The sequence below is a fragment of the Urocitellus parryii genome, chromosome 15 (assembly GCF_045843805.1).
Source record: "Urocitellus parryii isolate mUroPar1 chromosome 15, mUroPar1.hap1, whole genome shotgun sequence".
Taxonomy (NCBI): domain Eukaryota; kingdom Metazoa; phylum Chordata; class Mammalia; order Rodentia; family Sciuridae; genus Urocitellus; species Urocitellus parryii.
The window spans coordinates 15160908-15175435 of NC_135545.1; the positions used below are offsets into that span (position 1 = coordinate 15160908).

General features: G+C 38.9%; 1 protein-coding gene across 2 annotated transcripts in view; it reads left to right on the forward strand.

Moving 5' to 3' along the window:
* The first annotated feature begins 685 nt into the window (after positions 1 to 685).
* LOC113175099 (uncharacterized) overlaps positions 686 to 14528 on the forward strand; it is a 192123-nt gene continuing 178280 nt past the window's right edge. The window contains exons 1-4 of one of the 2 annotated variants that reach the window (XM_077793033.1): positions 686 to 944; positions 6297 to 6382; positions 8605 to 8731; positions 10245 to 10340. In XM_077793033.1, coding sequence (XP_077649159.1) covers positions 6374 to 6382; positions 8605 to 8731; positions 10245 to 10340 — 232 coding nt within the window. In that variant the 5' untranslated portion in view covers positions 686 to 944; positions 6297 to 6373. Of the gene's footprint in view, positions 945 to 6296; positions 6383 to 8604; positions 8732 to 10244; positions 10341 to 14528 lie in introns of those variants that run through there. The other variant, XM_077793034.1, reaches the window with a different exon arrangement.

The window sequence follows — 14528 nt, forward strand, 5'->3', positions numbered from 1 at the left end:
AACATTGAAAAGGGCAGAAACGCGTGGACATTCTCTGTCGCCCTTTTGCTCATCGCCACACCCGCAAACAGAACTCATGGAAAACAAGGACCAGAAGCCGCCGGCCTGGCAGACCATCCCCAAAATAGCATAGGATGAGATTGAGCCAAGTTCACAAAATCTCGGAAACTTCACAGACACAGCTTGAAATACCCGAGACCCCAACACCGGCGCCAGAATCGGGCAGAATTATGACATTTTCTAAGGTCCACCATATCCCAGTCCCCCACCCAAAGAATAGCACGCGCTGAGAAACAGCCCCTAGCACGGAGACACAACCCCGCGGTCCCCTGCTGGGCCTGGCACACGAGGACCCCGGCGGTCACTCAGCAAACGCCACAGGCCGAGCGTCTCGCGCTGGACCACGCTCGCGGCTACCGGGGTTTGCTGGTCCCGACCACAGCTAGGGTCCTAAGTATTTGGCCACTGCTGCTCACTCTGGCCTCCTGACGCCAACCTTCTGTCCCCCATTGAGCAAGGGGAGCCCCCCTACCCTCCCTCGCGCCCCAGCGGGGGCGGATTTGCGCCGGTTTCCCCGCGCGCCTGCGCAGTCCGAAAAGAAACGAAAGTCCAGGATCCTCCGGGACCCGTCGTTTAGAAGCAGCGCGAAGCCTTGGACCGAGTGAAAGAGCCAGAGCATACGGCCTTCTGGTTTGGAGCTAGAGCACCCACAAGGGAGCAGGCCTGGATTATTAGCAGTAGCACGGGCCATTCACAGGGCCATCACAGGACGCCGGCTCCTCCGGGCGCTGCTTCCCTGCTCAGCCCCATCGTCTTCCAGCCCAGAGGAGCCCGGGACGCGCCCCCGTCCCCGCGCCTGCGCACTGAGGACCGAACGCTCCCACATCCCCGCGTCGCGGAATTCGGGGCTGGGCAGCTGTCGGGTCCGGTGAGGACTGAGCGCGGTGAGCCAGGATCGGGTGTGGCAGCCGTGTTTCTGGGGGAAAGGAGCGCGGGACCGGCCAGGCTCTGCGGATCCTGAGCCCCTGGGGCCTGAGTGGCAGTAGCGGTGGCCCGTCCCGTTTTGTGGGTGCGGCCTATTCTGCAATATGAGAACCAGAGACCCCGCGCACCACCTAGGCCTGGCGGTAAAGAAGGCCCTAGAGGGTCTCTGGTCAGAGCTGGAGGGCCACAGTGGAAGTCCCCAGCAAAACCCCGGGAACTAAATTCCGGTCAGGCCTCTGGGGACTAGGAGGACCCGCTCGACAGTTCTGAACAGAATATCGTGGCGGCCCACCGCGGTGGGAGATGGCTCAGGTGTACAGCTACATCTTATTTACAGATGTGAACCCAGATAGGGGTGACTGCGAGCCTTCTCCCATCTCCTCGTTTGTATTCATGCATGCATGCAGGTGGGGGTTATCCAGAGCCATTGGAGCATGGAGGGTGGGCTCTGAGAGTCCAGAAAAACCCTGAGTGTCAGGAACCCTCTCTGCTTCCCTTGTCCTGCCAGTCTCCAGAAAAGAGCCTTGGAAAGGTGAAGCGCATCGCTGTTGCTCCTCGAAGAGCCAGATTTCATATGTTTTTGTGTGGCTTCTTTGTTTCCATGAAATGCATTTCATTTTCAGAACACAGGATTATTTGATTACCTTTCCTTGAAAGGACTTAAGAGTGATCTGTTCATTGCCTTAGGATTTCCCTACATAGTCAATCGCAAGGGACCTAATTAAGAGATTACTTTTTGAGCACTGATTTTCGAAGGATTATGAAGATCAGGAAATACGCCTGCGTGAAGGTTAATGTTCATGCTTTGTTTTGGGCTGTGATTTGTTAAGTAGTATGTAGGGTTTATATATCTTAGTGATTCCGGAGTAAGAGTAGAGTATTTTTTTTTTGTTGTTTGTTTGTTTGGTTTTTTTTTTTTTTTTTTTTTAGGTTTTGAGACTTTTTTTTTTTTTAATCCAGGAAATTCATGAATGAAATTTCAGTATCAGGGCTGGGGTTTGTGGCTCAGTGCTAGAGCGCTCACCTGGCACCTGTGAGGCACTGGGTTCTATCCTCAGTACCACATAAAAATAAATAAAATAAGGGTATTGTCCATCTACAACTAAGGAAATTATTTTTAAAAAGAAAAAGAAAATAAATGAAATTTCAGCACTAGACAGGTGTGGTTTGAGGTTTGGTGTATCTGTGGATGGACCCAGAAAGGTATTGAATGATAGTGGCTAAGAATGTTGCACCCAGATTAAGAGGATTTGAATGCCTTCTTTGATAATGTTGAATTTGTAAATTCCAGATGAGACATATAAAACTGTTTTTTGTAAGATTTTTCTCGGAGTTTTGGAAAGCTATTAGCCAGAATCTTGATGTGATAAGACATAACATTTTTCTTTAAAAAAAATTTAAATGTGTGTGTAGAGTTAAGAACCTGTTGTACATTTATATTTAAATAATTCTAAAGATGAGGGGTCGGGGGAGCATTTGAATCCTGACGTGACCCAAATTTGAGTGACTTTGGGTTGTTTCATGCCAGTTTCTTCATGTGTAAAGTCAAAATTGTAATAGTATATACTTCAAAGGGCAGTTTTTTTAAAAGTATTTTTTAGTTTTTTTTTTTTATTTATATGTGGTGCTAAGAATCGAACCCAGTGCCTCACACATGTGAGGCAAATGCTGTACCACTAAGCCACAACTCCATCCTTGAAAGGACAGTGTTTAAGATTACATGAATTAATATCTGTATAACTCATATCTGTCACTTAATCTCAAATTAATAATATCTCTTCCCATTAAATGGTGATGGTGAGTCATTGTCTTTATCAAGCATTTGGGAAGTTAACAATTATTTTCCAAGCTTACAAAAACAAAATTAGCCAGGTACAGTAGCGCATGCCTGTAATCCAGCTGCTCAGGAGGCTGAGACAGGAGGATCATGAGTTAAAACCAGCTTCAGCAAAAGCAAGATGCTAAGCAACTCAGTGAAACCCTGTCTCTAAATAAAATACCAAAAAAAAAAAAAAATAGGGCTTGGGATGTGGCTCAGTGGTTGAGTGCCCCTGAGTCCAATCTCCAGTACCCAAAAAACAAAAACAAAACAAAAAAATTATTTTGATTTAGAGAAGGAAAAGACTGTGTAAGGATGGCAGAATTGTCTGAGTATAACTCAGTCTATAATGGTGACATAACCACAATAAAATAAACTAAATATTCATTTACCCTGAAAAGGAATTAAAACCGTATTGGAAGGATAAGGGGACTTCAGCTGGGCATATGTGGGGTTGACGTAGGTGATAAAAGATAGTTTAAACTATACCTTTCACAATAGGAAGTGAATAAGTAATGATTAAAGCCAAAAATTCAGAATAAGCATTATTAGTATGTTATTTAAATGGGGATATAGCTCAGTAGTAGAGTGCTTGCTTAGCATGTGCAAAGCCTTCAGTCCTGTCCCCCATAACATCTCCATGAAAAGAAAGATGTACAGATTTTAAATACCAAAAGAAGCAAACTAAAAGAGGTAAAGATGGTTATCTTTACATTTGGAAGATGAGGGTCAGGAAGGACATCAGGAATAGAACTTTTTATAATATTTCTTTTACAGCTATTTTGAATTATGCCCAGGCTTAAGTGACCCAGACTTGTAAGTTTTTAATTAAAAAATTCAGAAACTCCAGCAAAGAACAAAGTAAAGATTACCTGGGGGCTGGAGTTGTGGCTCAATGGTAGAGCCCTTGCCTAGTGTGGGTGGGGCACTGGGTTTGATCCTCAGCACCACATAAAAAAATAAAAATAAAGTTATATTAAAAAAAAAGATTACCTGGGAACCCATCTCATAGTGGTAGAAATTTTATAAAATACAATGAAATTTTATTACAGTTCCTAGGTTATTTTATGCACACTCATAGACATGCATGCAAGTGTATGGAGTCTTGCCAAAATACAGTCACACTACAATACTATTTTCTTTTTTTTTTGAGAGAGAGAGAGAGAGAGAGAGAGAGAGAGAGAATTTTCAATATTCATTTATTTTTTTTTAGTTTTCAGGGGACACAATATCTTTGTTTGTATGTGGTGCTGTGGATCTAACCCGGGCTGCACGCATGCCAGGCGAGTGCACCACCGCTTGAGCCACATCCCCAGCCCTACAATACTATTTTCAAACCTGCCATTTTCCCTGAGAAGTAGGTAGTGATCATTTTTCCTGTGACATTAAGAAAGAATTTGCCAGGTGTGGTGGCTCACACCTGTAATCTCAGCAGCTTGGGAGGCTGAGGCAGAGTTCAACGCCAAACTCAGCAATGGTGAGGTGCTAAGCAACTCAGTGAGACCCTGTCTCTAAATAAAACACAAAATAGGACTGGGGATGTAGCTCAGTAGTTGAGTGCCCTTGAGTTCAATCCCCAGTACAAAAAAAAAAAAAATTACCTTCATTATTAATGGGTATTTCATTTCCATTGAGAGAATACATAATAATTTAACATTCTTGAAAAACATTTAGCTTTTTGGTCTCATTATAAACAATTTCTCTCTGTACACCATTTCATTCTTTGTGTCAGACCAAGAAGTACCATCTATTTTTCAGATTTGTTAAATCATTTCATTTAATATGTGTCTCCTTACTTATTAGTAGGTTTTAACTAATATATAGATGAGTTATTTTTTACTTCCTAAAAAATAATTCATGCTCAGTGTTCACAGATTTACTTGTATCCTGTCTGGGTACCAAGGAAAACTGGATAATAATTGAGATCATGCAGGCATTATTGATGATCCCCAATAGGAAAATAGTGAGCAGTGAACTCTGAGGATTCTGGGTTAGTTAAGCCTAGGGAAAGGGACCAGTGGACAGCTGCAGTTTTGTCGTGATAAAGGCTCTCCACATGGTCTGCACAGGTGGTTCTTGAAATGTGGCCTCTGGACCAGCAGCATCAGCATCACCTGAAAACTTTTTAGAAATGCATATTCAGAAGGGCAATCCCAAATCTCCTGAATACCAAACTCTGGGAGTAAAGTTCAACAGTCTTTTTTTTTTTTTTTAATTTGTTCAATTTAGATATATATGACAATAGAGTGTATTTTGAACATAGTATACGTACATGGAGTGTAACTTACTCTAATTAGGATCCCATTCTTGAGGTTGAACTTGATGTGGAATTTCCCTGGTCATGTATTCACATATGAAAATTATGTCTAGTTTATTCCATTGTTTTTCTTATTCCTGTCTCCCTTTGTCTAATACTTCATTCCCCTTTGTCTAATCCATTGAACTTCTATTCTCCCCCCACCTAAGTGTTAGCATCCACAAATAAGAGAGAACATTTGACCTTTGCTTTTTTTGGAATTGGCTTATTTCACTTAGTGGATAGTCTTCAGATCCTTCTATTTATTAGCAAAGGTCATAAAGTCATTCTTTTTATGGCTAAGTAATATTCCATTGTGTAGATATAACCACATTTTCTTCATCCATTAATCTATTGAAGGGTACTAGGGTGGTTCCATTGCTTAGCTATTGTGAGTTGAGCTACTATAAACATTAATGTGGCTACAACACTGTAGTATGCTGATTTTAAGTCCTTTGGATATATACCAAGGAGTGGTATAACCAGGTCAAATGTTGGTTGCATTCCTAGTTTTCTGAGGAATCTCCATACTCAGCAGTCTCTTTAACAAGTCCTCTAGTTGATTCTGATATGCACTTAAGTTTGGTTGCCAAATTTTGCTGCCCATTATAACCTTCAAAGGGGATTTTATAAAAACCTGTGGAGGTATTTTAAAATCCTGATTTCCAGGTCATGTACTATATTGATTTAATCAGAATGTTTCAGATGGGAGTCAGTATATTTTAAAGATCTCCAGGTTATCCAATTTACAGAAATGCTTGGGAAATTTTTGTCTATGTTATTTTCTATCTCTAGGTTTGTGGAGGTCAAACAGATTTCTAAATCCAAGAAGGAAGTTCTGGATTAGAAAGTGTAGACTGCATTTAACCAAGAAAGCGGGAATGGAGGGAGGAGGATCTGCTCAAGACTCTGTGCAGTGCATTGTCAGGTCCTCATCCCTGGGTGTGGCATAGAGACCACCTGGTAGCCCTCCTGTTGAAGTGTCTGAGCATGTGCTTTGATTCAGAAGAGTCTGCTCTGTGTCTATTCCTTGTACAGCATATTTCCCTATAGTTTTGGGAAGAGTTCTTAATTACCTCTTACTTTCATGACCTGTCTGTGTGTTGGGAGCCACAGTTGCATGTAGGGATGGGAAAATGGTATATATGATTTTTAAATTTTGGAAACTGTTCTTATGACCTTACATTGTTCCTATAGCTCCGGCCTCTGTGGACTCTGCTTCTTCAATAAATGAACCTTGAGGAAAACTGACCATTTCTTGCAATTCTAAAATCATGGCTCATGTAAGTTGGTTTTTCTATTTGAAATTCCATCTTTATTTTTCCAGGGTATGTGAACATTTTTATTGTTATTCTGAAACTTCTTAAAGAGCCCCATCCAATAACTGCTCCCTAGTGAGGGATGGAGCCCAACATCTCAGGTACCTCCTGTTTACTCCTCTCTTTTCCACCTTGTCCACCTGTGCATTGACCAAATCATTCAGCATCTCCTTTGTACTTGGTCTCTGTCTAGAGCAGGTGAAGCAGAAATGAATTCCCTGGGTTGGGGGGTGGTATTTGATCTGAGGCTTTTAGGGTCAGAGAACACTGATCCTAAGAACACTGCCCAAAAGAATTATAATGTGAGCTATATATGTAAGTTTAAATTTTCTCTTTTTTAAAAATCTTTTAAAAAATATTTATTTTTTAGTTGTAGTTGGACACAGTACTTTTATTTTATTAATTTATTTTTATGTGGTGCTGAGGACCGAACCCAGGGCTTCACACATGCTAGGTGAGCACTCTACCACTGAGCCATAACCCCAGACCATAAGTTGAAATTTTCTAGTAGTCACATTCTAAACATATAGAATGATATACAAGGCAGGTATATAATTTAAATATCTTAGTATTTATATTAAAAAACAGGTGCAGTTAATTTTAATGTTTTATTTACCCAGGATAGCCAAAATATTATCATTTCAAAGTATAATTAATATAAAAATTGAGATATTTTACATTCTTTTTTTTCTTTCTAAAGTCATTACTATGTGGTATGTATTTTGCATATACAGCACACCTGAATTTGGAGTACTCATAATTTAATTGCTCAGCAACCACATTTCTAAGCTAGGATGTTTGATATTGCAACTTTAGAATTTTGTATAATGTAAATTCAAAATATCATTTAATATATTTAAAAGTATAGAAATATCTAAATACAACTATTATTAAGCCTAACATCAAAAAATTGACTACTGTATGCTAAATTTTAAGTTCAATAAATGATTTGTTGTAATAAGAAAAAATGCAAATGATACAATTTAACAATAAAGTTTGGTCTGAAAGAAATTCTTTTTTTTTTTTTTTTTTTAGTATTTTGTTTTAGTTGTAGTTGAACACAATACCTTTATTTTATTTTCAGTTTTAGATGAACACAACACCTTTATTTTATTTATTTTTATGCAGTGCTGAGCATCGAACGTAGTGCCTCACACACGCTAGGCAAGTACTCTACCACTGAGCCACAACCCCAGCTCCTGGAAGAAATTCTTTAAGTTCATGTAAACACTACTTTTTTTTAAAATAGAGATTTTATAGTTCATTTAGGGGAAATTTTTCTTTTTCTTTTTTTTTTTTTTTTTAGTTTTCTGCAGACACAACATCTTTGTTTGTATGTGGTGCTGAGGACAAACCTGGGCCGCACGCATGCCAGGTGAGCGCGTTACCACTTGAGCCACATCCCCAGCCCCTAGGGGAAATTTTTCATCAATTATTTTTTTCTGATTCTTAAAGGAAAAGATAATAGGTTCTTATGAACCTATTTCAGTTAATAGGGAAATTCTGATAATTACCTGAACATGTGGGAAATTAATTAGGTATTCCATTTTATATGGAAGTTTTAGCTGTAGCAATTGTGGGCAAACTACATTTGAAGTTGTAATCAAATTTGGCCTGAGAACTGTATTTATACAGCTTGCAAGCAGATGGTATTTTGAAAGAACTGGTTTTTAAAAAAGAATATGCAACGTGGATGTGGTATGCAGAGCCTACAATATTGACCTCTTATGGAAAATGTCTGCCAACCCCTCATACACATTAAGAAATCTTCAAGAGGCCTGGGAATATAGCTCACTGGTAGAGTACTTACTTAGCATATGCAAAGCCCTGAGTTCGATCCTGGTACCAGAAAGAGGGAGAGGAAGAAATCTTCAAGAATATGTAGCTATTCTGTTTCCGTCAGATTTATTTCCTTATTCCCACTTACCCACATCATGGGCATCCAGCTCCAGCCTATTCACTTAACATATAAAATGAACATATACTCAAGACCCTTCCACCACCTTGAAAACATTTTGTTTTAGTTGTAGTTGGACACAGTACCTTTATTTTATTTTTATGCAGTGCTGAGGATCAAGCCCAGGGCCTCGCACGTGCTAGGGGAGCGCTCTACTGCTGAGCCACAACCCCAGCCCCTTGAAAACATTCTTTTATCTTACCAACAATACATGGGTTTGTCATTTCAGGATTTGGTGATGTTCAGAGATGTGACTGTAGACTTTTCTCAGGAGGAGTGGGAATGCCTGAACTCCTATCAGAGGAATTTATACAGAGATGTGATTTTGGAGAATTACAGCAACTTGTTGTCACTTGGTAAGCTTATCTGGGTCAAATAATTTAGAAATTAACAAGACTGAATTTTCAGGCTCTCTTTGTAAAAACTGGCTGAATATCTCTTTGATAAAAAGAAGCACTTTTATCTTCTCCCAAAATTCAGTGACCCTTACATCTTCCTTTGTCTATTACTACTGCTTTTTTTTTTTGTACTGGGGTTTGGATCCAGGGGTGCTTTATCACTGAGCCACATCCCCAGCCCTTTTTTTATTTTTTATTTTGAGACAAGGTCTCACTAAGTGGCTTAGGGCCTCACTAAGTGGCTGAGGCTGGCTTTGAATTTTCAATCCTGCCTCAGCCTCTGGGGCTGCTAGGATTACAGGCGTGTATTACTATGCCCAACTGTTATTACTGCTCTTTAATGGCATCTGGATATAAATTCTTAAACACAACAAAAGTATTGTCAAAGAAATAAAATTCTATACTACTAGTCCATGTTATTTGTGGACTCACCTGTAATGAGAATAGGAAGATAGAGATTCTGCCTCTGCCTAACTATTAAAAAGTCTTTACATGTACATGGTGATGAGTTGAATCAACAGTTTGTCAAAACCCAAGTGGTTGCCAGGCATTGTGGCACACACCTGTAATCCCAGTGGCTCAGGAGGCTGAGACAGGAGGATCAAGAGTTCAAAACTAGCCTCAGCAACTTATTAAGACCCTGTTTCAAAATAAAATAGGGCTTGGAAGGTGGCTCAGTAGTTAAGTGCGCCTGGGTTCAATCCCCAGTACCAAAAAAAAAAAAAAACAAAAAAAAACCTCGATTGGACATATTCAGTTTCCTGAAATAGACATATTAATTTTTTTTGCAGTAGTGGGGATGAAACTAGAAGCACTCTATCACTGAGCTACATCCCCAAACCTCCTTTTTATTTTTTATTTTAAGACAGACTCTTGCTAAGTTGCTGAGGCTGGCCTCGAACGTGTGATCCTCTTGCCTCAGCCTTCCAAGTTCTTGGGATTACAGATGTGCACCACCATGACCAGCTGACATATTATTTTACAACTTCTAAAATAAATGAACTTTGCATTTAATATTAGGTAAATATTCTGGAAAAAAGCTTGTTATTTTTCTCTCAGCAAAATAATATAAAAAATACCTAATAAGCATATGGTTGTGATATACTAGGGAGTTATCTTAACAGACACTAAGTCAAACCTCACAACAATCCCATGTATACACAATACCATTGTCTCCTTTTTACAACTGAGCAAATTGAGGCACAGAGAGATCATTATTTGCTTTGGTGACCCACCTGTCAGAGGCAGGATTTGAAACCAGTGTTCTCAACTATAATTTTCTCTCAAAAGACAGCCTAGATGAGTTTAAATTAGAATAAGACCATGTCCCTACCTCTCAGTTCTTGTTTTTCTTTGTGATCCTGAAGTAATTCTAATTTGAATGTTTTTAATCCTGATAACCTTTTTTGTTCTGAAAGCTTGATCAAATAAATTCTTTCTGTAATATGTTCTATTCTCTTCTGTCAAGCAGGATGTTCCATTTCTAAGCCAGACGTGATTACCCTGTTGGAACAAGGGAAGGATCCCTGGATGATTGTGAGGGATGAGAAAAGAAGATGGAGCCTAGGTGAGTGAGTGCTATTTGGGTGTTATAGACAGCATGGCACAGACCTGCTGGGAAGATTTATTAGAAGAAAACATACCCCATAGATCTTGACTGTGAAGAAGAGACCAAAAACTTGGGAAGGAAACTTAGATCTTCTCAGTGTGTCATCAAAGAAACTTCATCCCCACTCAACTTACCCCTTGTTTCTTCTCTCTCACAGTAGGGGAAAACTTTCTTCCCTAATAATAACCATTTTACCTATATTTTGGATCTGACTTCTTCTAGCTCACCTTTTGTATTTTAACTTTTATATTTTATATTCATTACTCTATTATTTAGTTTACACTGTAGTGGGGTAGTCTACAAACAACAAGTAAACACTGGGGGTGTAGAGTACTTGCCTATCATATGGGAGGCCCTGAGTTTGATGGCCAGCACTGCAAAACAGGACAACAAATAAGAGGTTTACTAAATATCCTGCAATGATTAAGTACTATAAAGATAAGTGAATAAGGTAATGATATGGAAAATTAGAATGAGTGATTTTTAGGTAGAGTGTTCAGGGAACAGGAATCAATTTGAGGAAGCTTCAATTGACTAAAGATGGGATCATTTGAGCATTAACACTCTTAATAACAATAATGATAGAATATACTCAGTTCCATAATTTTGTGTGTGTCTGTGGTGCTGGGGATCTAAACCAGGGCCTCAAGCATACTACGCAAGCACTGAGCTGATCTCCAACCCCCTCCATAAACTCCTAATGAATATTAATAGCAAATTATTGACCATTGGAATATACTCAAGTGTTGTTAACTTATTTTAAAAACAGAAACTCAAAGGAGGAAAAGAAGCATTTATCCTCTTAATAAAATTATTCAGTGACTAAATGAAAAAGGAATGATAGAATGTTACCAAATTTGTTTATGCTTATATTTATTTTGTGCATTGTCTCTTCACTTTATTTATTCTTTTTCATTCTTTAATGTTTCTTATGTCAATTTGTAGGGGCTTTTGTGATGTGAACATTTATACTAGGGTGGCCTGTACCCAGACACAGTAGGTTCCTGCTCAGGAAGTGTGAGGTGCCTGGGAAATAAAAAGTCTGAAATACAATCAGTAAAACATAAAGATAGAAGCAAAAATTAGATTTAAAGAGAAGCGCCTGATGAGTCTTCCAGTCCTATTAAGAGCTAGAACAACTGAAAAAAAGGCCCCAATTCTTTATTTAAGGGGGAGTACATCAAATTCAGGGGTAAGGTTCTGCGGGAGGAGTCTTAGTTTAGTTTGGTGCTTGCTTCTTAGTATGGCAGGGGTCTTGTAGTAAACAGGTTGATTGGCATTTTGGCAAGCCACACCCATCTCTGGGGGATTGTGGGCCTCCACAAGGTCATTCCATCTCCCAAGCTGAGCTAGAACTTGAGTGGTAAGCTAAAACAGGGTGCCAACCTGAAGTAGGTATTCTCAAACCAGGGGGTTCTGCCTGGGAGTTTTTACAACTGAGTTTCCTTTCCTAATGGCTTAAGCATCACTCAGTTTACCCATGGGTCCCCGCAAACATTAACATTTGCTTGCTTTTCTTACGAATGGTTTAGCACTTTATTTTGATTTGGATTATGACTTTCCTTTTTATATTGCTCATTTAACTTGCAAGTAAGTCCCACAATTAGCATCTTAGGTTTATCATACCTTTTTGCTTTTACTGGTGCATGATAGCTGGGTTCATTTTGACATGATCATACATGCATGCAATTTAATCTACTCCATTTTAGCCCCTAGTGTCTCCTCTTACCCTTTTCTCCTCCCTTCCCCTTTTCCCTTTTTCATGCCTTGTTAACTGCCTACTCATTTACTACTATTATATAGCCAGTCATGGTCATCTATCATTTATGTCTTGTCTTATTGAGACCCTAAATTGACTTTCTCCGCAAAATTCTACAAAGTTGCATTTTTTTTGTTTTGTTTTCTTAAGTAGGGAAATAGAGAAACAGACGTATAGTTTTCTTAATAGTATTTTGTGCACCGTTCATTTACCTTTCTTCACTCACATTTTACCCATACTACTGAAATTTTTATAGCCCTTTTAGTCTTTTTAGTATGTCCTTTTTCTTTTTTTCTGTACTAGGGCTTGAACCCAGAACCTCATGCATGCTATCACAGAGCTATATCCCTAGCCCTTTTTTCCCCACATTTTTTTTATTGGTGCATTATATTTGTACATATTGATAGGATCTGTTGTTACATATTTGTAACACACACACACACACACACAATATAACAATATCATTTGGCCAATATCACTGCCTCTCTTCCTACCTCCCACCCCTTGATCTCTCTCCTTTATTGATCTCTCTTTGGTTTTTAGGAGATCCACCCCAACCTTTATTTCTTTTTCTTTCTAGCTACTGTATATACTTTTTAAAAAAATATTTAATTTTTAGTTGTAGTTGTACACAATACCTTTATTTTATTTATTTTTATGTGGTTCTGAGGATTGAACCCAGTGCTTTACATGTGCCAGGCAAGCGCTCTATGACTGAGCTACAACCCCAGACCAAAAGTGAATTTTTTTTTTTTTTTTGGTACCAGGGATTGAACTCAGGAGCACTCAACCACTGAGCCACATCCCCAGCCCTATTTTGTATTTTATTTAGAGACAGGTTCTCCCTGAGTTGCTTAGTGCCTTGCAAAGTTACTGGGGCTGGCTTTGAACTTTCGGTCCTCCTGCCTCAGCCTCCCGAGCCACTGGGATTACAGGTGTGTGCTACTGTTCCGGGCCAAAAGTGAATTTTTAAAAATATAAACATACGTAAGAAAAATACACAGATCATTAGTGAACAGTTCATTGAATTTCATCTTGTCAACAGACTCAGAAATAGAACTTTCCTGGAATCCTACAGCCTCCCCCCACTCCTTGCAGTCATTCCTACACTCTACAGTTAACTACTCTTTGGACTTTAACAACACCATAGATTAGTTTGCTTACTTTTTACTTTATAAAAATGAAATCATAAAGTATATTTTGTATTATGCCTGACTTTGTTTACTCACCAGGGTGTCTGGATTTGTCCTCACTGTTGCATGATTGTAGAGTGTTCTTCATTTCTGCTGTACACTCTGGTGCTGTGGTGATGTGCCATCATTTCTTAGCCATTCATCTGTTGATGAACACTGAGATTCTTTCCAGTTTGGGCATTTTACAGATAATATTGGTTTATTTTATATATATATATTTTAATGCTTTCTTTTTAGAAAGCATTAAATTTTTATCACAAAATTGCTAAGAAAATACACATCTTTTTGCTCAGAATTTATTCACCTTTTACTATGGAATAAACCTATTGTTAAGCATGAAAAATCATTAAGATACACTAAGAAGTACTCCCAATGGATTTGGCTATGAGGACTTCAGGGACAGTATGGAGAAGGGTATGGAGTATACAGGTTGAGTATTTAAAACATAGATGTGCATCATTAAATAACTCAAATGAAGATAAATAAGTAGAACTTCTCATTACCTGGTTATAAAAGGAGACAAGTTCTCTCCTCACCATGCCAAGTAGGACTTCAGCTGCAATGGAGATATCTGCAAGTATAAGTAGAGAGGTTGTCAAAAGGGTTGTCAGGTGGAAATAATAAAAGAATACTTAAATAAGCTAGGTACAGTGGCACGCTCCTATAATCTCACATACTTAGGAGGTTGAGGCAGGAAGATTGCCAAATCTGAGGCCAGTTCAGGCAGCTTAACAAGACTCTGTCTCCAAAAATAAAAATTAGAAGGACTGGGGGTGGAGCTTAATGCTAGTGCACTTTCTTAGCATGTGCACTGCCCTGGGCTCAATCCTTAGTATTCAAAGGAAAAAGTGTGTTTAATCAAGGCATAGGTTTGGAGATTGGGCTGCATATTTATTGTTAATTATTTATGGGAATTTAATAATTAGTAGTTACTATGTACTATTGGTCTGTTAATCAGTGGTGAGTGAATATTTGTTTCTGTAAGAAAATAACAAGAATAATCAGCAGGGATATACATGAGTAAAAAAAAAAATTGAGAAAATATTAAGCCAGTAACTAGAATAGAAAATAAAGAACATAAAATAGAAGTCAGTGGGGATAGTTTTCTGAATTTTCAGATGATACATGACTAGTGAAAGGAATCCGGCCCTGTAAATCCAAGTTGGGATTCCCAGGAGATTCAACAGCTGATGA